Source organism: Aythya ferina, assembly GCF_964211825.1.
Source record: "Aythya ferina genome assembly, contig: HAP1_SCAFFOLD_852, whole genome shotgun sequence".
NCBI lineage: Eukaryota > Metazoa > Chordata > Aves > Anseriformes > Anatidae > Aythya > Aythya ferina.
In genome coordinates this window covers 12100-31996 of record NW_028180913.1, presented here as the reverse complement: position 1 = coordinate 31996, position 19897 = coordinate 12100, and the positions used below count along the sequence as shown (strand labels likewise).

General features: G+C 66.3%; 1 protein-coding gene across 1 annotated transcript in view; it reads left to right on the top strand.

Annotated features, from left to right (window-relative positions):
* Positions 1-638: 638 nt before the first annotated feature.
* The window catches only part of LOC311429369 (voltage-dependent P/Q-type calcium channel subunit alpha-1A-like), a gene marked incomplete at both ends in the record, with an annotated part of 30683 nt that continues 11424 nt past the window's right edge, over positions 639-19897 (top strand). Inside the window, 27 exon segments of the mRNA XM_084540457.1 lie at positions 639-855; positions 858-936; positions 4196-4301; positions 4535-4674; positions 6708-6799; positions 6893-7045; positions 7981-8168; positions 9497-9600; positions 9682-9797; positions 9876-9932; positions 10047-10133; positions 11286-11495; positions 11607-11719; positions 12716-12828; positions 12933-13064; positions 13168-13240; positions 13353-13470; positions 13553-13620; positions 13725-13831; positions 14404-15138; positions 15467-15852; positions 15937-16078; positions 16165-16294; positions 17144-17203; positions 17308-17414; positions 18859-18958; positions 19041-19201. Coding sequence (XP_084396583.1) covers positions 639-855; positions 858-936; positions 4196-4301; positions 4535-4674; positions 6708-6799; positions 6893-7045; positions 7981-8168; positions 9497-9600; positions 9682-9797; positions 9876-9932; positions 10047-10133; positions 11286-11495; positions 11607-11719; positions 12716-12828; positions 12933-13064; positions 13168-13240; positions 13353-13470; positions 13553-13620; positions 13725-13831; positions 14404-15138; positions 15467-15852; positions 15937-16078; positions 16165-16294; positions 17144-17203; positions 17308-17414; positions 18859-18958; positions 19041-19201 — 4094 coding nt within the window.

Below are 19897 nucleotides of genomic sequence, written 5' to 3'. Positions count from 1 at the left end.
GGGGCTCCTCTATTTTTATTTTGGGGGGGGTACCGAGGGGGTTGCTGCCCCCCCCCTCCACCTCCCACTGCATTGGGGGCATCCCCCCCCCTCAATACCTCCTCTTACCCCCCCCACCCCCCTTTTTTTTCCCAGGGGGGTGCCCCCCCCACCTCCCCCTTTTTTTAAATTTTTTAATTTTTTATTATTTATTATTTTTATTATTTATTATTTTTTATTATTTATTATTTTTATTATTTATTATTATTTTTATTTTTTATTTTTTATTATTTTTTAATTTTTAATTTTTATTTTTTTATTTTTAATTTTTAAATTATTTTTTAATTTTATTTTTATTTTTATTATTTTTTATTATTTTTTATTTTTTTTTTCCCGGGGGGGGGGCATCCCCATCTCCCCTCCCTCACCGAGGAGCGGAAGAGGGGTTGGTGGGGGGGGGGGGGCGCACGAGGATGCCCCCCGCACCCACCACCACCACCCCCCCTCCTCCTCCACCACCCCCACCCCCACCACCCCCTAACCGCTCCCCCCCTCCCCAACAGGGGCATCCCATGGGATGTGAGGCCCCCCCCCACAACACCGTGACCCCCCCCCCCAAAACCAAACCCCCCAAAACCCCCCCAGATTTTGCCACCTCCATGGCTCGCTTCGGCGACGAAGCTCCCGCTCGCTATGGGGCGGGCGGCCCCCCCGGCCCCAATACGGCTGCTGGGGGGGGTCGGGGTGCCGGGGGGGTCCGTCAGGGTGGCGGTGGGCCCCCCCCCGCCCCGGGGGGGCACCGTTTGTACAAGCAGTCGATGGCTCAGCGCGCCCGCACCATGGCCCTCTACAACCCCATCCCCGTGCGCCAGAACTGCTGACCGTCAACCGCTCGCTCTTCCTCTTCAGCGAGGACAACGTGGTGAGGAAATACGCCAAAAAGATCACCGAATGGCCATATCCTTTCGGGACCCCCCCCCCGAGACCCCCCCATCCTCCTTGAGACCCCCCCCCCCTCCTGGAGACCCCCCCTGGGTTTGGGACCCCCTCCCCGGTTCGGGACGCCGTCGCGGTTTGGGGGTTTTCGGCCCCCTCCGAGGTCTGTCTCGGTTTTGAGGCGTTTTTTGGGGGGTGGATGGAGGGGTTGGGGGGGGTTTGGGGGTCGTTGTTGTCGTTTTGGGGTCTCTGTTCTTGGCCTGGGGTCCCCGTGCTTGGCTTGGGGTCTCTGTTTCCACTCCTGGGGTTCTCCGTCCCTCTCCTGGGGTCCCCATCCCCATCCTGGAGTCCCCGTCCCTGTCCTGGGGTCCCCATCCTTGCCTTGGGGTCCCTGTCCCTCTCCTGGGGTCCCTGTCCCCATTCCAGGGTCCCCATCCCCTTTTTGGGGTCCCTGTCCTGGGGTCCCCAGCCTGGTCCTGGGGTCTCCAACCCTCTCCTGGGGTCCCCGTCCCCATTCCGGGGTCTCCATCCCCATCCTGGAGTCCCCGTCCTTGTCCTGGGGTCCCCAGCCTGGTCCTGGGGTCCCCGTCCCCATTCTGGGGTCCCTGTCCCACTCCTGGGGTCCCCGTCCCCATTCTGGGGTCCCTGTCCCACTCCTGGGGTCCCCGTCCCCATTCTGAGGTCCCCATCCCTGTTCCTGTCCCCTTGACCCTATTCCAGGTCCCCATCCCCAAAATGGGGTCCCTGGCCCCATGCGCCACGTCCCCAGCCTGCTCCTGGGGGCCCCATCCCCATCTTGGGGTCCCCGTCCCCATTCCGGGGTCCCCGTCCCCATTCCCATCCCCTTGACCTACTCCAGGTCCCCATCCCCCAAATGGGGTCCCCGTCCCCCCGCCCTGCACCACGTCCCTGTCCCTAAAGCAGGGTCCCCGTCCCCGTCCCCGTGCCGCATCCCCCTTCCCTTCCCTTCCCCTTGACCTGCTTTGGGTCCCTGTCCCCCAAAATGGGGTCCCCGTCCCCAAAACGGGGTCCCCAGCCCCGTTCCCGTCCCCTTGGCCTGCTCCGAGTCCCCATCCCTAAAATGGGATCTCTGTCCCCAAAACGGGGTCCCCGTCCCCCTGCCCTGCACCACATCCCCGTCCCCATCTCGGGGTTCCCGTCCCCATTTTGGGGTCCCCATCCCCCTGCCCTGCACCAGGTCCCAGTCCCCATTTTGGGGTCCCCATCCCCATCCTGGGGTCCCCATCCCTGTCTTGGGGTCCCCATCCCTGTCCTGGGGGTCCCCATCCCCATTTTGGGGTCCCCGTCCCCATTTTGGGGTCCCCATCCCCATTTTGGGGTCCCCATCCCCATTTTGGGGTCTCTGTCCCCCTCCCCCTGCCCTGCACCATGTCCCCATCCCCATCCTGGGGTCCCCGTCCCCATTTTGGGGTCCCCGTCCCCCTGCCCCCCCCCCCCGTGCTCCCCCCACCCCTGCACTGCGCCAGGCCCCGGCCCCATCCCCCTGACCCACATTGGGGCCCCCCCGCCCCCCCCCGTGGCCGTGCCCTGTCCCTGCCTGGCCCCGGAGCCACGCGGTTTTTTTTTTTTTGGGGGGGGGGGGCATGCTAGAGCGAGGAGGGGGGGGTCCCTTGTCCCTTTATCCCGGTACCCCCCCAAAAAAATGGGTTTGGGGTCTCCGCTGCCGGCCCCTCACCGGGACCCCCTCCCCCCAAACCCCCCTTTGGGTGGGGAGCGGGTCCCCAAAGGGGGGGTCCCCACCGGGTGCTGGTGGCCGCGGTGGTCTTGGGGGGGGGGGGGCGGAATTTGGGGGGTTTGGGGTTTAGGGGGGGGGTCCCGGTGGGGTTTTTTTTTGGGGTGCCGGCGAGGTTTTTGGGCAGCCGGTGCCGACTGGGCATGTGCGCGCTGCGGCCACGGGGCTGCGGCCGCCGCTGCGCCGAAAAACCGGGGGGCAACCGGGGGGGACACGGACACGGGGGGGGGTCGTGGGGATGTGGGGGGGGGTCCTCCACGTGGAGGCGAAGCCGCCGGCACCGCCGCGTGCTCGCAGCGTGGTTGGGGGGGGGTCCCAAAACCCCCCCCAAACCGCGGCGCTCGGGCAGCGTGCCCGGCGTCCTGCCGGCTGCCGCAGCGGGACGAGCGTGGCCATGGTGGGGGGGGGGTTTGGGAAAAGGGGGTGGCCCACCCCCACCCTGAGACCCCCCCCCCACACACCCCAAAAAGAGCCGGGACCCCCCCCCCTCCCCAAGCATGCCGGGGGGGGGAGGGTTCGGTGTCGCAGCGGGTCGCGGGCGGGCGCTGGCACCGTGACGGGGCTGGCGGCGAGGCGGGGGATGCGGGGAGGGGAGTGGGGGGGGGACAGGAGGGGTTGTGGGGGGGGGTGCACCTCACCCCCGCACCCCCACACCCCCCCCACTGCCTCCCACTCCCCCTCCGGAGGGTCCCATCCTGCGGGTGCGGGGCTGGGGGGCTGCGGTGCCGGGGAGCGGTGCCAGGGGCTGAGCCGTGCCGGTTGCCGGGGCCGTGCCAGAGCCTGGTGCTGGTTCCCAGTGCCGTGCCAGGACCTGGTACTGGTTTGTGGGGCCGTGCCAGGACCCGGTACTGGTTTGTGGGGCCGTGCCAGGACCCGGGGCCGGTTCTCGGGGCCGTGCCAGGCCCCGGGGCCGTGCCGGGCGGCCCAAACGCGGCGATGCGCCGGGATGGAGAGGCGGCACCGCGGAGGGTCCCCGTCCCTCACCCCAATCCCTCACCCCAATCCCTCATCCCAGTCCCAATCCCTCATCCCAGTCCCTTTTCCCAGTCCCTTTTCCCAGTCCCAGTCCCTTTTCCCAGTCCCGGTGCCGGGGGGGGGGCTCCCCACCGTGCCCGCACGTGGCTGCCGCAGTTCTGGCGCTGGCGGCGTCCCCATGCCCGGGGCGCAGCGAGAACCCACAACCCCCCCCCCCCAGTACCCCAATACCCCCCTCCCGCTGCTGGAACCCCCCCCCTCTCGCTCCGTGTCATCTCAGGGTGCCCCCCCCGTGCTCCCCTCCCCCTTTTTTCCCCCCCCCCCATGTGCCCCGTGTCTCGCCCCGGTCCCGCTGCGCCCGCGGCGCTTTGATCGCGGCTCCCTCCGGGGCCACCGGGTCGGGCCTTTGATGGGGACATCAAGGAGCCGCCGGGCTCCCGCGGCCCCCCCGCCTCCTCCACTGCCTCCTCCTCCTTTTCCAGCCTCAGTTTCCCCCCCCCCCCTCCATGGACCCCCCCCTCCCAAAGGGTTTTTTTCCTTGACCGGGCGCACTCCTTTTGAGTACATGATTTTAGCCACCATCATCGCCAACTGCATCGTCCTGGCGCTGGAGCAGCACCTGCCCGACGAGGACAAGACCCCCATGTCGGAGCGGCTGGTGAGCCCCCCCCCCCCAAAAAAAAAAATAAAAATCCCATCCCCCCCCACGCCCCCCCACACCCCCCCGGTGCCGCCCGCGTCCCACTTTCCTCCGTGCCGGGGAATCTGGGCCAGGCGGGGAGCGGCGGCCGCCCCCGCTTTGGGGACGGGGGATTTGGGGACGGCAGTGCCCCTACCCCCCCCTACAGCCCCGGGGGGGGTGTCCTGACGCGTGTGCCCCCCCCTCCCCAGGACGACACGGAGCCCTACTTCATCGGCATCTTCTGCTTCGAGGCGGGGATCAAGATCATCGCGCTGGGCTTCGCCTTCCACAAAGGCTCCTACCTGCGCAACGGCTGGAACGTGATGGACTTCGTGGTCGTCCTCACCGGGTGAGCCCCCTCCCCAAATCCTGCCCCCCCCGGACCCCCTCACACCCCCTCAGACCCCCTCAGACCCCCTCAGACCCCCTCGGATCCCCTCGGACCCCTCCAGACCCCCCTGGCCCCCCAGCACCGGGTGCCGCGGTCGGAGCTTGGCGCAGGACCCGGTGACGCCGGTGCCACCGCGTCCCTCGCACGCTCCCACGTGCCCCCCCCCCCCCCCCCGTTGGTAATTGCCCCCCTGGGGTTGTTTCTGCGCTTCCCGGTTCCGTGGTTGGGCCCTGGGGGTGCCCCGAAGCCCCCCGGGGCTGCTGCCCGCTGGGGGTTGCGGTGGGGAAACTGAGGCAGGGAGAGCTGGGGGGGCGGCTGCTGCCTTGGGGTTTGGTGTGGCCGGTGGTTCAGGGGCACCCTGGGGTGCTGTGGGGGTGCTGTGTGCTGCTGGGGGCACCCTGAGCACCCTGTGCCCCCTGCACCCCCTGCACCCTCTGCACCCCCCCTGCACCCTGCACCTTGCACCCTGCGCCCCCTGCCCCTTGTACCCCCTGCCCCCGCCTACACCCTGCACCTTCACCCCCTGCACCCTGCACCTTGCACCCTGCATCCCCTGCACCCTGAACACCCCCTGCACACCCCCTGCACCCTCTGCACCCCCTGCACCTTGCACCCTGCACCCCCTGCACCCCCTGCATCTCCCCCTGCACCCCCTGCACCTTGCACCCCCTGCACCCTGAGCACCCTGAGCACCCTGAGCGCCCTCTGCCCCCTGCCCCTTGTACCCCCTGCACCCCCTGCACCTTGCACCCCTTGCACCTTGCCCCCCCTGCACCCTCTGCATCTCCCCCTGCACCCCCTGCACCCCCTGCACCCTGCACCCCCTGCACCTTCACCCCTTGCACCCTGCACCCCCTGCACCCCCTGCACCCCCCCGAACCTTGCACCCCCTTCACCTTGCACCCTGCACCCCCTGCACCCCCCCTGCACCCCCTGCATCCCCTGCACCCCCTGCACCTTCACCCCTTGCACCCCCTGCACCCCTTGCACCCTGCACCCCCTGCACCCCCTGCACCCCCCCGAACCCTGCACCCCCTGCACCCTGCTCCCCCTGCATCTCCCCCTGCCCCCCCTGCACCTCACATCTTGCCCCCTGCCCACCCCCCCCGCCCCCTCTGCCCCCCCCCCCCGCCCCTCCCCGCCCCCATCAATGAACCGCGGCCGTCGCCGGGGCAACGGCCATGAATGGAGGGGGGGGGGCGGGGGGGGGGGGCACGGCGCCGTCAATGGGCTCGGCCGGTTGCCATGGCGACGGGCGGGTGGGGCCCCTCCCCCCACCCCTCCCCCCTCGGGCCGCAGATGGGGGTGGGGAGGGGTCGGATACCGGGACCCACCCCCCCGGGACCCCCCCTGGACCCTGGCACCTTGGGGACCCCCCCCCCGGCGTCGTGGGGATGTGGGCGCAGGGACCCCAGGGTGGGGGCGCAGGGACCCCAAATTTGGGGTACAGGGACCCCAGGGTTGGGGTGTGGGGACCCCAGGGTGGGGGCAGGGGGACCCCAAGGATAGGGGAACAGGGACCCCAAATTTGGGGCACAGGGACCCCAGGGTTGGCGTGTGGGGACCCCAGGGTGGGGGCACAGGGACCCCCAAATTTGGGGCACAGGGACCCCAGGGTGGGGGCATGGAGACCCCAAGGATAGGGGAACAGGGACCCCAAATTTGGGGTACAGGGACCCCAGAGTTGGGTCATGAAGGCCCCCAGGGTTGGAGACCCCAAGTTTGGGGCACAGAGACCCCAAATTTCCCGAATTTTGGGCATGGAGACCCCAGGAGGGGGGCCCAAAGCAGGGGGGAGGGGGGCTGCAGGGACCCCTGGGCTGAGCCCCATTTGGGGCTGGGGGCTTTCCCGGGGGGTCCCTCATCCACCGAGAGCCACGGGGGCTTTGGGGGGGTTCCCAGGGTGGCTCCCGGTGGCTTTTTGTGGCTGCCCCCACCCCGGCTCTATTCTCTGACCCCCTCCCCAATTTGTGTGTGTCCCCCCCCCCCAGCATCCTGGCCACGGTGGGCTCCCAGTTCGACCTGCGGACGCTGCGGGCCGTGCGCGTGCTGCGCCCCCTCAAGCTGGTCTCGGGGATCCCAAGTGAGTTTGGGGAGGGGGTCCCCTGGAGTGGGGGGGGGGGGTCTCCTGGAGGTGGGGGGGGGGTCCCGCGGCCGCTCACCCGCCCTGGCGCAGGTTTACAAGTCGTCCTCAAGTCCATCATGAAGGCGATGATCCCGCTGCTGCAGATCGGGCTCCTGCTCTTCTTCGCCATCCTCATCTTCGCCATCATCGGGCTGGAGTTCTACATGGGCAAATTCCACACCACCTGCTTCGACCTGGTCACCGGTACGGACCCCCCCCCCGCGAGACCCCCCCCGCGAGACCCCCCCGGGACCCCCTTGGTGTCACCGTGCCTCAGTTTCCCCTCCCAGCCCCCTGCAAAGGGCTCAGATCCCCCCCCTCAGTCCACGTCCCACCACCCCCAGTGCCTCAGTTTCCCCCCAGCCCCCTGAAAAGGGCTCAGTTCCCCCCCAGGACCCCCCCCCAGCACACACCGTGCCCCCCCAGCCCCCTGCAAAGGGCTCAGTTCCCCCCCAAGAGTTCCCCCGTGCCTCAGTTTCCCCCTAGCCCACTGCAAAGGGCTCAGCACCCCCCCATGGGTCCCCCCCCCGTGCCTCAGTTTCCCCCCCAGCCCCCTGCAAAGGGCTCAGTGCCCCCCCCAGGACCCCCCCCAACACCTCCTGTGCCTCAGTTTCCCCCCAGCCCCCTACAGAGTCCCCCCCCCTCCCCATAGGACTGGGACCAGGACCGAGCCTGGGTCCGGATCCTTCCCCCCCCATACCCGTGTGTCCCCTCCATGTCCTCCCGTGACCCCCCCATGTCCCCCATGCCCCCCCCATGATGTCAACCCCCTCATCACCCCCCCGTTAATTAATTAATGAGCCAGCAGCTCATTCCAACCCCTGCAGTGTCCCCCACCCTCCCCATGGCAGGGCTGGGATTGGGACTGGGACCAAGCCTGGGTCCGGATCCTTCCCCCCCCCCATCCCCCCATGTCCCCCCCATGTCCTCCCGTGACCCCCCCATGTCCCCCATGCCCCCCCCCATGATGCAAACCCCCTCATCACCCCCCCATTAATTAATTAACAACCCAGCCGCTCCCTCCATCCCCACCCAGCTCCGTTCGGGGACCCCTCAGTGCGCGCGTGCGGTGCGTTCGGGTGAGGGGTCCCCGACCCCTTTCTATATGTGCCCCCCCCAAAAAAAAAAACCAAAAAAAGACGAGATCAAGGTGGAGGTGCCGTGCGGGACGGACGAGCCGGCGCGGCTGTGCCCCAACGGGACGCGCTGCAAGAAGTACTGGGAGGGCCCCAACTACGGCATCACGCAGTTCGACAACATCCTCTTCGCCGTGCTCACCGTCTTCCAGTGCATCACCATGGAAGGGTGGACCGACCTCCTCTACTATGTGAGACCCCCCCACACACACACACACACCCGGCAACGGGACCCCCTGCATGGGGGGGTTCAGGTCCCATATGGGGTCCCACAGGGGGGCTCTGGTCCCTATGGGGTCTCCTAGGGGGGCTCTGGTTCCTATGGGGTCCCACAGAGGGGCTCTGGTCCCTATGGGGTGCCCCTGGGGGTCTCTGGTTCCTATGGGGTCCCACAGAGGGGCTCTGGTCATTATGGGGTTCCTCTGGGGACTCTGGTCTCTGTGGGGTCCTCCAGGGGGGCTCCAGTTGTTATGGGGTGCCCCTGAGGGTCTCTGGTTCCTATGGGGTCTCATAGGGGGGCTCTGGTCCCTACAGGGTCGCATGGGGCGGGTCTGGTTGTTATGGGGTGCCACAGGGGGGCTCTGGTCCCTATGGGGTCTCATAGGGGGTCTCTGGTCCCTATGGGGTCTCACAGGGGGGCTCTGGTCCCTATGGGGTCTCATAGGGGGTCTCTGGTCCCTATGGGGTCTCACAGGGGGGCTCTGGTCCCTATGGGGTCTCATAGGGGGTCTCTGGTCCCTACAGGGTCACATGGGGCAGGTCTGGTCTCTATGGGGTCCCACAGGGGGGCTCTGGTCTCTATGGGGTCCCACAGGGGGGCTCTGGCTCCCATGGGGGGTCTCTGGTCCCTATGGGGTCTCATGGGGGGGTCTGGTTGTTATGGGGTGCCCCTGGGGTCTCTGGTTCCTATGGGGTCTCATAGGGGGGCTCTGGTTCCTATAGGGTCCCATGGGGGGGCTCTGGTCTCTATGGGGTCCCAGAGGGGGGCTCTGGCTCCTATAGGGTCCCACAGGGAGTCTCTGGCTCCCATGGGGGGTCTCTGGTCCCTATGGGGTCTCATGGGGGCATCTGGTCCCTATGGGGTCTCACAGGGGGGCTCTGGTTCCTATGGGGTCTCACAGGGGGGGTCTGGTTGTTATGGGGTCCCCCAGGGGTCTCCGGTCTCTACGGGATTCCCCTGAGGGTCTCCAATCCCTATGGGGTCCCCCAGGGCTCTCCAGTCCCCCCAGGGTCCCACTGGGGGTCTCTGGTCCCGATGGGGTCCCCCAGGGTCCCTGATCCCTATGGGGACCCCCAGGGGGTCTCCAGTCCGTATAGGATTCCCCTGGGGGGGTCCCTATGGTATCCCCAGGCTCTCTCCGGGACCCCCGGGGGTCTCCGGTCCCCAAATTCCCCCCCCCGGGCTCCCAGTGGCCGTGACCCGGGGCGTGCACGGGACCGGAGCAGAAAGAGAGAGGGGGGCACCCCCATCCTTGACACCCCCTCCCCAAATTTTTTCCTCCCCCCCCCCCCCCCCCAGAGCAACGACGCCTCAGGGAACACTTGGAACTGGCTGTACTTCATCCCCCTCATCATCATCGGCTCCTTTTTTATGCTCAACCTCGTGCTGGGGGTGCTGTCCGGGTGAGTTGGGGGGGTGTGGGGGTTTATTATTTTTTTAGGGGGGGGTCCCTGTGTGTGTGTGACCCCCCCCCATCCCCATAGGGAGTTCGCCAAGGAGCGGGAGCGGGTGGAGAATCGCCGCGCCTTCCTCAAGCTGCGGCGCCAGCAGCAGATCGAGCGCGAGCTCAACGGCTACATGGAGTGGATCTCCAAAGCGGGTGAGCCCCGAGACCCCCCCCCCAAAAAAAAAAATCCCCCCCCCACCCAGGACACCCCCCCTGAGCCCCCTCTCTCAGAAGAAGTCATCCTGGCGGAGGACGAGACCGAGGGCGACCCCCGGCACCCCTTCGATGGTAAGCGGCTACCCCACCATGGGGGGGTTAATTTTAATTTTTTTTTTTGGGGGGGTCCCTGAAGCCCCCCCCCACACCTCACGGCTCTCTCTTCCCCCCTCCCCACTGTGGGAGCTCTGCGGAGGGCGGCCAAGAAGGGTCGGAGCGAGCTGCTGAGCCCCGAGGATGCTGAGGAGCAGCTGGCAGACATCGCCTCCGTGGGTGGGTGGGCTTGGGGGGGGGGCGTGGGGGGGGCACAAAGGGGTGGAGGGGGTGCATGGGGTGGGGGGGTGCGTGGGGTGGGGGTGGGGTGCGTGGAGTGGCCCCATAAAGGGCCACTTTATGCCCCATAAAGGGTTGGGGGGTGCATGGGGTGGGGGGGCAAAAAAGGGCTGGGGGGGGCACGCATGGGGCTGGGGGGGCACACACAGGGTTGGGGGGGCACAAACAGATGGGGGGGGGAAACATGGGGCTGGGGGGGCACAAAGAGCTGGGGGGGGACAAAGATCTGGGGGAGCACAAAGATCTGGGGGTGCTCACACAGGGCTGGGGGTGCACAGACAGGGCTGGGGGGGGGCATAAAGGGCTGGGGGGCACAAAGAGTTGGGGGTGCACAGACGGGGCTGGGGGGGCACAGATGGAGCTGGGGGGGCACACACAGCTGGGGGGGGGCACATATGGGACTGGGGGTGCGCAGACGGAGCTGGGGACACACAGACGGGGCTGGGGGGTGCACAAAGGGGGCTGGGGGCACACAGACGGGGCTGGGGGGGTACCCATGGGGCTGGGGGGGCATAAAGGGCTGGGGGGGGGCACAAAGAGTTGGGGGTGCTCACATGGGGCTGGGGGCACACAGACTGGGGCTGGGGGGTGCACACAGATCTGGGGGGGCACAAAGGGCTGGGGATGCTCCCACGGGTCTGGGGGCGCACAGACAGGGCCGGGGGGTGCACAAACATTTTGGGAGGGGGACAAAGATCGGGGGGGGGGGGCACAGAGATCTGGGGATGCTCACAGGGGGCTGGGGGCACACAGACGGGGCTGGGGGGTGCACACAGATCTGGGGGGGGGCACAAAGGGCTGGGGATGCTCCCATGGGTCTGGGGGCGCACAGACAGGGTTGGGGGGGCACACACAGCCGGGGGGGGCATAAAGGGCTGGGGGGGGGCACAAAGAGTTGGGGGTGCTCATACGGGGCTGGGGGCGCACAGACGGGGCTGGGGGTGCACAGAGATCTGGGGATGCTCCCACGGGTCTGGAGGCGCACAGACGGGTCCGGTGGGTGCACCAACATTTCGGGAGGGGGGTACCCAACACCCTATACACCCCCCCTTTTTTTTATTTATTTTATTTTTTTTTTTTCCCCCCCCGCAGGCTCCCCCTTCGCCCGCGCCAGCCTCAAAAGTGCCAAGCTGGAGAACGCCACGTTCTTCCACAAGCGGGAGCGCCGGATGCGCTTCCACATCCGCCGCGTGGTGAAAACTCAGGCCTTCTACTGGACCGTGCTGGGGCTGGTGGCGCTCAACACGCTCTGCGTCGCCATCGTCCACTACGACCAGCCCGAGTGGCTCTCCGATTTCCTCTGTGAGTACCCCAAAATCCGCCCCCGTCCCATCCCTGAGCCCCCCCCCCCACCCTGAGCAGTCCCGGGGCACTGCCCCCCACCCCCGGCTCTCGCTGTCGCCCCCTCCGCAGACTATGCAGAATTCATTTTCTTGGGACTCTTTATGTCCGAAATGTTTATAAAAATGTACGGGCTGGGGACGCGGCCTTACTTCCACTCCTCCTTCAACTGCTTCGACTGCGCCGTGAGTCGGCGGGGCGGGGGGGGATTGGGGTGGGGTGGGGGTGGGATTGGGGATGGGATTGGGGATGGGATTGGGATTGGGGTGGGGATGGGGATGGGATGGGGAAGGGATTGGGGTGGGGGTGGGATGGGATTGGGATTGGGATTGGGATTGGGATTGGGGTGGGGTTGGGATTGGGATGAGGATGGGATGGGGGTGGGATAGGATTGGGATTGGGATTGGGGTGGGGTTGGGGATGGGATGGGATTGGGATTGGGATGGGGATGGGGATGGGATGGGATTGGGATTGGGATGGGGATGGGGATGGGATGGGATTGGGATGAGGATGAGGATGAGGATGGGATGGGGGTGGGATAGGATTGGGATTGGGATTGGGGTGGGGTTGGGGTGGGGATGGGGTGGGGATGGGATGGGGTGGGGATAGGGATTGGGATTGGGATTGGGATGGGATTGGGGATGGGATGGGAATGGGATGGGGATGGGGATGGGAATGGGATGGGGATGGGATGGGGATGGGATTGGGATGGGGATGGGGATGGGATGTGGATGGGGACGGGGACAGGAAGGGATGAGGGTGGGAATGGGATGAGGGTGGGACAGGGATGGGGATGGGAATGGGATTGGGATGGGGATGGGATTGGGGACAGGATGGGAATGGGATGCGGATGGGATGGGGACGGGAATGGGGATGGGATTGGGATGGGGATGGGATGGGATGGGGATGGGATTGGGATGAGGGTGGGACAGGGATGGGGTCTGGATGAGGTCAGGATGGGGATGGGATGGGGTTGGAGATAAGGATGGGATGGGGTGGGGATGGGATGGAGACATGATGAGGACACGATGGGGACACAGCGGGGACTTGATGGGGACGCAGTGGGAACTCAGTGGGGATGCGACGGGGATGTGGATGGGGCCACAATGGGGCCAAGATGGGGCCACGATGGGGCCACGATAGGGCCACGATGGGGACACGGTGCCCCCCCCCACCCCCAGGTTATCATCGGAAGCATCTTCGAGGTGATCTGGGCAGTTGTGAAGCCGGGGACATCCTTCGGGATCAGCGTGCTGCGAGCTCTCAGGTTACTGCGCATCTTCAAGGTCACCAAGTGAGTGCCTGGGGGGGGGGGGGGGGCCGGGCGCCGTCTGTCCGTCTGTGTGTCCGTCCGTGTGTCCGTCTGCCCCCCCCCCCCAGCCCATCTCTGCCCCGCAGGTACTGGGCTTCCCTGCGGAACCTGGTGGTCTCCCTCCTCAACTCCATGAAGTCGATCATCAGCCTCCTCTTCCTCCTCTTCCTCTTCATCGTCGTCTTCGCCCTTTTGGGGATGCAGCTCTTCGGGGGACAGTGAGCAACTCCCGGCCCCCCCAGGCCCCCTCCCATACCCCGTAACAAAGCGGGGGGCCCCCCCCACATGAAGCCCCCCCCCTCCCCAATTTCCCCTTTCCAGGTTCAATTTTGACGACGGGACCCCTCCCACCAACTTCGACACTTTCCCAGCAGCAATAATGACGGTGTTTCAGGTAACCCCCCCCCAAAAAAAAAACAAAAACACACACCCTGACCCCCCCCGGGGTGGTTCTTGGGGTGGGTGTGGGGGGTCCCCAAACCCGTCTCCCGTCGCCCCCTCCCCAGATCCTGACGGGCGAGGACTGGAACGCGGTGATGTACGACGGGATCAAATCTCAGGGCGGCGTCAAGGGGGGGATGGTTTTCTCCGTCTACTTCATCGTCCTCACCCTCTTCGGCAACTGTATCCTTGGGGAGGGGGCGTGGGGGGGGGGGGGGGGTGTGCCCGTCCCGGGGGGGCGCTTTGCCTTGACCCCCCTCCCCAGACACCCTCCTCAACGTCTTCTTGGCCATCGCGGTGGACAACCTGGCCAACGCGCAGGAGCTCACCAAGGTGAGGAGGGGGGGGTCCTGGGGGTCCCGGGGGGGGGGCAGAGCCCACCGCCCACCCCCCCCCGGCCTCGGGATGGGGCTGGACGCGTGGGGGGGGTCTTTCAGGACGAGCAGGAGGAGGAGGAGGCCGCCAACCAGAAGCTGGCGCTGCAGAAGGCCAAGGAGGTGGCCGAAGTCAGCCCGCTCTCCGCAGCCAACATGTCCATCGCCGTGTAAGCGCCCGGCCCCTCCTGCTCCGCGCTAACTCCGTCCCTACTACACCCTAACTCCGTCCCTGCTCCATCCCTACTCCTTCCCTGCTCCATCCTAACTCCATCCCTACTCTACCCTAACTCCATCCCTACTCCACCCTAACCCCATCCTAACCACCCTAAATCCATCCCTGCTCCATCCTAGCTTCATCCTTAACTCCATCCCTGCTCCATCCCTGCTCCATCCCTTCTCCACCCTAAATCCATACCCAACTCCATCCCTAACTCCATCCCTACTCCACCCTAACTCCATCCCTAACTCCATCCCTACTCCATCCCTACTCCATCCCTAACTCCATCCCTTTTCCATCCCTACTCCACCCCTAACTCCACCCCTAACTCCATCCCCTCCCCATCCCTTCCCCATCCCACCCCCATCCCCTCTCCCTCCCACCCCCACCCCTCTCCTTCCCACCCCCATCCCTCTCCCCTCACCCCCACCCCTCTCCCCTTCCCCTCCCCACCCCTCTCCCCTTCCCCTCCCCACCCCGTTCTCCCCTCCCCTCACCCCGCTCTCACCCCGGTGCCCGCAGGAAGGAGCAGCAGCGGAACCAGAAGTCCTCCAAGTCGGTGTGGGAGCAGCGGACGAGCGAGCTGCGCAAGCAGAACCTGCTGGCGAGCCGCGAGGCGCTCTACAGCGAGCTGGACCCCGAGGAGCGCTGGAAGGTCCCCTACGCCCGCCACCTCCGCCCCGACATCAAGACCCACCTGGACCGCCCGCTGGTGGTGGACCCCCAGGAGAACCGCAACAACAACACCAACAAGACGCGCCCCGGAGAGCCGCCGGCACCCCCCGAACCCCGTTTCGGATTCGGAGCCCCCCGCCCCGACGAACCGCGCCGGCACCCGCGTTACCCCGACCCCGGCGGTCCCCGCGCCGCGGAGCCCCCCGAAAACCGGCGGCCCCGCAGCGTCAGCCGCGAGCCGGAGCGGGAGGGCAGCCAGGAGCGAGGCTACGGCGGCGAGGCCGAGCGCTCCAAGGCGCCCGAGCGGCGGCACCGCGGGCGCGAGGGTCGCGCCGGCTCGCCCCAGCCCGACCGCGAGCACCGGCGGCACCGCGCGCACCGCAGGGTGGCCGAGGAGGGCGAGGAGGGTGGGCGGCCAGAGAGGAGACCCCGGCACCGGGACGGTGGCCGAGGGGCTCGGGGCGAAGGCGACGGCGAGCACGGGGACGGCGAGCGGAGGCGGCGGCACCGGCACCCCGCCGCGGTGCCCTACGAGGGCGAGGGCAAGCGGGACGAGAAGGAGCGGCGGCACCGGCGGCGGCGGTGAGCGCGCCGAGAGCATCCCCCGGGGCTGGGGGTTTGGGAAACGTCCCCAAATGTCCCCTCCTGGGGCACACGGGGGTGGTGACCCCGTGCTGAGCCCCCCAACTTTGGTTCATAGGGAGAACCACGGGGCTGGGGGCTTGGGAAACGTCCCCAAATGTCCCCTCCTGGGGCACACGGGGGTGGTGACCCCGCGCTGAGCCCCCCCTGTCATCACCTCGTAGGGAGAACCACGGGGCTGGGGGTTTGGGAAACGTCCCCAAATGTCCCCTCCTGGGGCACACGGGGGCGGTGACCCCGCGCTGAGCCCCCCATCTTTGGTTCACAGGGAGAACCACGGTCCCGGCGCCCCCCCCGCGCCCACCCTGTCCACCACGCGCCCCATCCAGCAGGACCCCGGGCGCCTGGAGCCCCCCGTGGCCGAGGACATCGACAACATGAAGAACAACAAGCTGGCCACCACCGAGCCCCCCATCCCGGTGGGCAACCACACCGAGTGCCCCCCTGGCTTCCCCCCGGCCTCCCGCCGAGGGGGGCCGCTCCCCACCGCCGGCAACCCACCGCCGCCGCCGCCCCCCCCTCCTGAGACCACCCTCATCGTCACCAACCCCGGCGCCCCCAACAACCCGGCCAAAGCGCTCAGGAGGCCGGAGCACACGGCCGTGGACATCCCCCCGGGACCCCCGCCGCCCCCCAGCAGCGCTTTGGTCCAAGGTAAGGACCCCCACCCCACTCAAATTTAGGGCTGGAAAAGGATGGGGGGGGGGTGGCATGACGCTGCCATCCCCCCCCCCGCAGTGAACAGGAACGCCAACCCCGAGCCGCTGCCCAGGAAGGAGGAAGAGGAGAAGAAGGAGGAGGAAGGCGAGGGGCAGGAGGAGAACGGCCCCAAGCCCATGGTGCCCTACAGCTCCATGTTCATCCTCTCCACCACCAACCCGTGCGTGATGGGATGGGGACGGGGGGTGGGTGGGGGTCTCGTTGAGCCCCCCCCCACATCATTTTTGGACCCCCACCCCCTTCAAGGTTTCGCCGGCTGTGCCACTACATCGTCAACCTGCGGTACTTCGAGATGTGCATCCTCATGGTCATCGCCATGAGCAGCATCGCCCTGGCCGCCGAGGACCCCGTGCAGCCCAACGCCCCCCGCAACAACGTGAGGAGACCCCCCCCTTGGGGACCCTCAGACCCCCCCTGGGACCCTCAGACCCCCCCGGGACGCTGAGACCCCCCCCAGGACCCTGAGCCCCCCCCAGGACCCTGAGACCCCCCCCGGGACCCTGAGACCCCCCCCAGGACCCTGAGACCCCCCCCGGGATCCTGAAACCCCTCCCAGGACCCTGAGCCCCCCCTGGGACCCTGAGCCCCCCCCCGGGACCCTGAGACCCCCCCTGGGATCCTGAGCCTCCCTTCGGGACCCTGAGAACCCCCTCAGGACCCTGAGACCCCCCCCAGGACCCTGAGTCCCCTCCCGGGACCCTGAGACTCCCCCCGGGATCCTGAGACCCCCCCCAGGATCCTGAGACCCCCCCCCAGGATCCTGAGCCCCCCTTCGGGACCCTGAGCCCCCCTTCAGGACCCTGAGCCCCCCCCTGGGACCCTGAGACCCCCCCCAGGACCCTGAAACCCCCCCCAGGACCCTGAGACCCCCCCCGGGACCCTGAGACCCCCCCCGGGACCCTGAGCCCCCCCCGGGACCCTGAGCCCCCCCTGGGACCCTGAATTGGGGGAGTGAAGGGGGGGTGACTGGGGGAATGCTGGGGTGCAGGGGGGGCTCCGGGGGGGTCCCGAAGCCCTGGGTTTTTGGGGGGGGGGTCTCAGGGTGCTGGGGGGGGGTCCTGGAGTTCTGGGGGGGGTGGGCAAAGCCCTGGGGTGCTGTGAGGGGGGTGACTTGGGGGGGGTGACTTGGGGTGGGGGTGACTGGGGGGGGGTGAGTGGGGGGGGGGTGAGTGTGGGGGGGTGAGTGTGGGGGGGTCTCCCACTTATCCCCCCCCCCCCAACCCAGGTCTTGCGCTACTTCGACTACGTCTTCACGGGGGTCTTCACCTTCGAGATGGTGATCAAGGTGGGCGCGGGGATGCTGGGGGGGGGGTGAGAGAGGCGGGGGGGGGGGCTCCCCCAACCCCGGTGCCCCCCTCCTCACCCCCTGCTCCCCCCCCCCCCCCCCAGATGGTGGATTTGGGGCTGGTGCTTCACCAAGGTGCCTATTTCCGCGACCTGTGGAACATCCTCGACTTCATCGTGGTCAGCGGGGCGCTGGTGGCCTTCGCCTTCACGTGAGTCCCAGTGCCCCCCAGTGCCTCCCAGTGCCCCCCCAGTGCCTCCCAGTGCCTCCCAGTGCCCCCCCAGTGCCGTGCAGTGTCTCCCAGCTGGGCTGTCGTTGCTGCGCTCCTGTCGCTTTGACGTCCGTCCTCGACCGCTGCCTCCGCGCTGTCTCGTCCCGTCGCTGCCCGGGGTCCCCAAATCCCCCCCCACACACACTGAGTAAAGGGCGAGTAGTGTCTGAGTAAAGGGTGGGCGTCCCCGCGTAAAGAGTGAGAGTTCTCAGAGTAAAGGGGGAGCAGCCTTTGGGTGAAGGGTGAGCAGCCTCTGCGTAAAGGGTGAACATCCCTGAGGAAAGAGTGAGTATCCGCAGAGTAAAAGGTGAGCATCCCCTGAGGAAAGGGTGAGCGGCCTCTGAGGAAAGGGTGAGCATCCCCTGAGTAGCAGGTGAAGAGCCTTTGAGTAAAGGGTGAGCAGCCTTTGAGTGAAGGGCGAGCAGCCTCAGAGTAAAGGGTGAGCAGCCGTTGAGTAAAGAGTGAACATCCCCCTGAGTAAAGAGTGAGCATCCTCTGCGTAAAGGGTGAGCATCCCCTGAGTAAAGAGTGAGCATTCTCTGAGTAAAAGGTGAGCAGCTGATAAGTGCAGAGGTAGCATCCCCTGTGTTAAGGGTGAGCAGCCTCAGACTAAAGGGCGAGCAGCCTCTGAGTAAAGAGTGAACATCCCCCTGAGTAAAGAGTGAGCATCCTCTGAGTAAAAGGTGAGCAGCCTCAGAGTAAAGGGTGAGCAGTCTCAGAGTGAAGGGTGAGCAGCCTCTGAGTAAAGAATGAACATAACCCTGAGTAAAGAGTGAGCATCCTCTGAGTAAAGGGTGAGCATCCCCTGAGTAAAAGGTGAGCAGCCTCTGAGTAAAGGGCGAGCATCCTCTGAGTAAAGGGCGAGCATCCTCTGAGTAAAGGGTGAGCATCCCCTGAGTAAAGGCCGAGCATCCTCTGAGTGCTGGACCCCCAGGTTTTGGAGCCCCCCCGAGCGGAGGGCGAGGTGCCCGGGGTCCGGGGGTGTCCGGGGGGGGTGTCCGGGGGGGGGCCGCGCTCTCACCGTGCCTTGTCTCTCCCCCCGCTGCCACCGGCCGCAGGAGCAGCTCACGGTAAATCCTCCTGATTTCTGCCCCCCCCCTCGTGTCCTCGTGCTCTCCTCGTGCTCTCCTCGTGCTCACGGTCGCTCCTCGCTCCCCCCGTGCCCCCCCCTTTTTTATTTTTTATGCCCCCCCCCCAATACCTCTCCGCATCCCCCCCCCAAAAATCAAGGACCCTCAGCAGGGGGGACGGGGCCACCACATCACACACATGGCGAAGGGCGGGGGGGGGGCGCGGGGAGACCCCTTTTGGGGGGTACCCCTCGCCCCCCGCCCCCGAGGCTCCACATCCCCACGTACCCCCCCCCGTGTCCCCCCCCCCCCAGGGGCAGCAGCAAGGGGAAGGACATCAACACCATCAAATCCCTGCGCGTCCTGCGCGTGCTGCGGCCCCTCAAGACCATCAAGAGGCTGCCCAAGCTCAAGGTGCATTTTTTGGGGGGGGTGGGCACCCCCTAAGCCTTGGGGGGGGGGTCACGAATGACACCCAGACCCCCCCCCCCCCCAGGCTGTTTTTGACTGCGTGGTGAACTCGCTGAAGAACGTGCTGAACATCCTCATCGTCTACATGCTCTTCATGTTCATCTTCGCCGTGGTGGCCGTGCAGCTCTTCAAGGGCAAGTTCTTCTACTGCACCGACGAGTCCAAGGAGTTCGAGAAGGACTGCAGGTAATGCCCCCCCCCCCAAAAAAAAAAAAAAATTAAAAAAAAAATAAAAAAAAAATATATATATACCCCCAAAAACCTCCCCGCGACACCCGCTTGTACCTCCCGGTGCACTGCCTGCGTGCCCAGGGGGGGCGGCTGGTGTATGGGGACTGCAGGTACCCGAGCCCCCTCCCCCAAAAAAATAAAATAAAATAAAATAAAATAAAATAAAATAAAATAAAATAAAATAAAATAAAATAAAATAAAATAAAATAAAATAAAATAAAATAAAATAAAATAAAATAAAATAAAATAAAATAAAATAAAATAAAATAAAAATAAAAAAATAAAAAAATAAAAATACACCCCCCAAACCTCCCCGCGACACCCACTTGTACCTCCCGGCTCAATGCCTGCACGCCCAGGGCCCCCCCCCAAAACCCACCCTGGACCCCACCCAGACCCCTTCTGGACCCCTCCCAGACCCCTCCCAGACCCCCCCTGGCCCCCTCCTGCCCCCCCCCATCTCACCACCTTGCCCCCCCCCCAGGGGGGAGTACCTGGTGTACGAGAAGGACTGCAGGTAAAACCCCCCCAGACCCTGCCTGGACCCCCCCCAGACCCCCCTCAGACCCCCAAAGACCCCCCCAGACCCCCCCCAGACCCCCCCAGCCCCCCAAAGACCCCCCTAGACCCCTCCTGGACCCCCCCCAGACC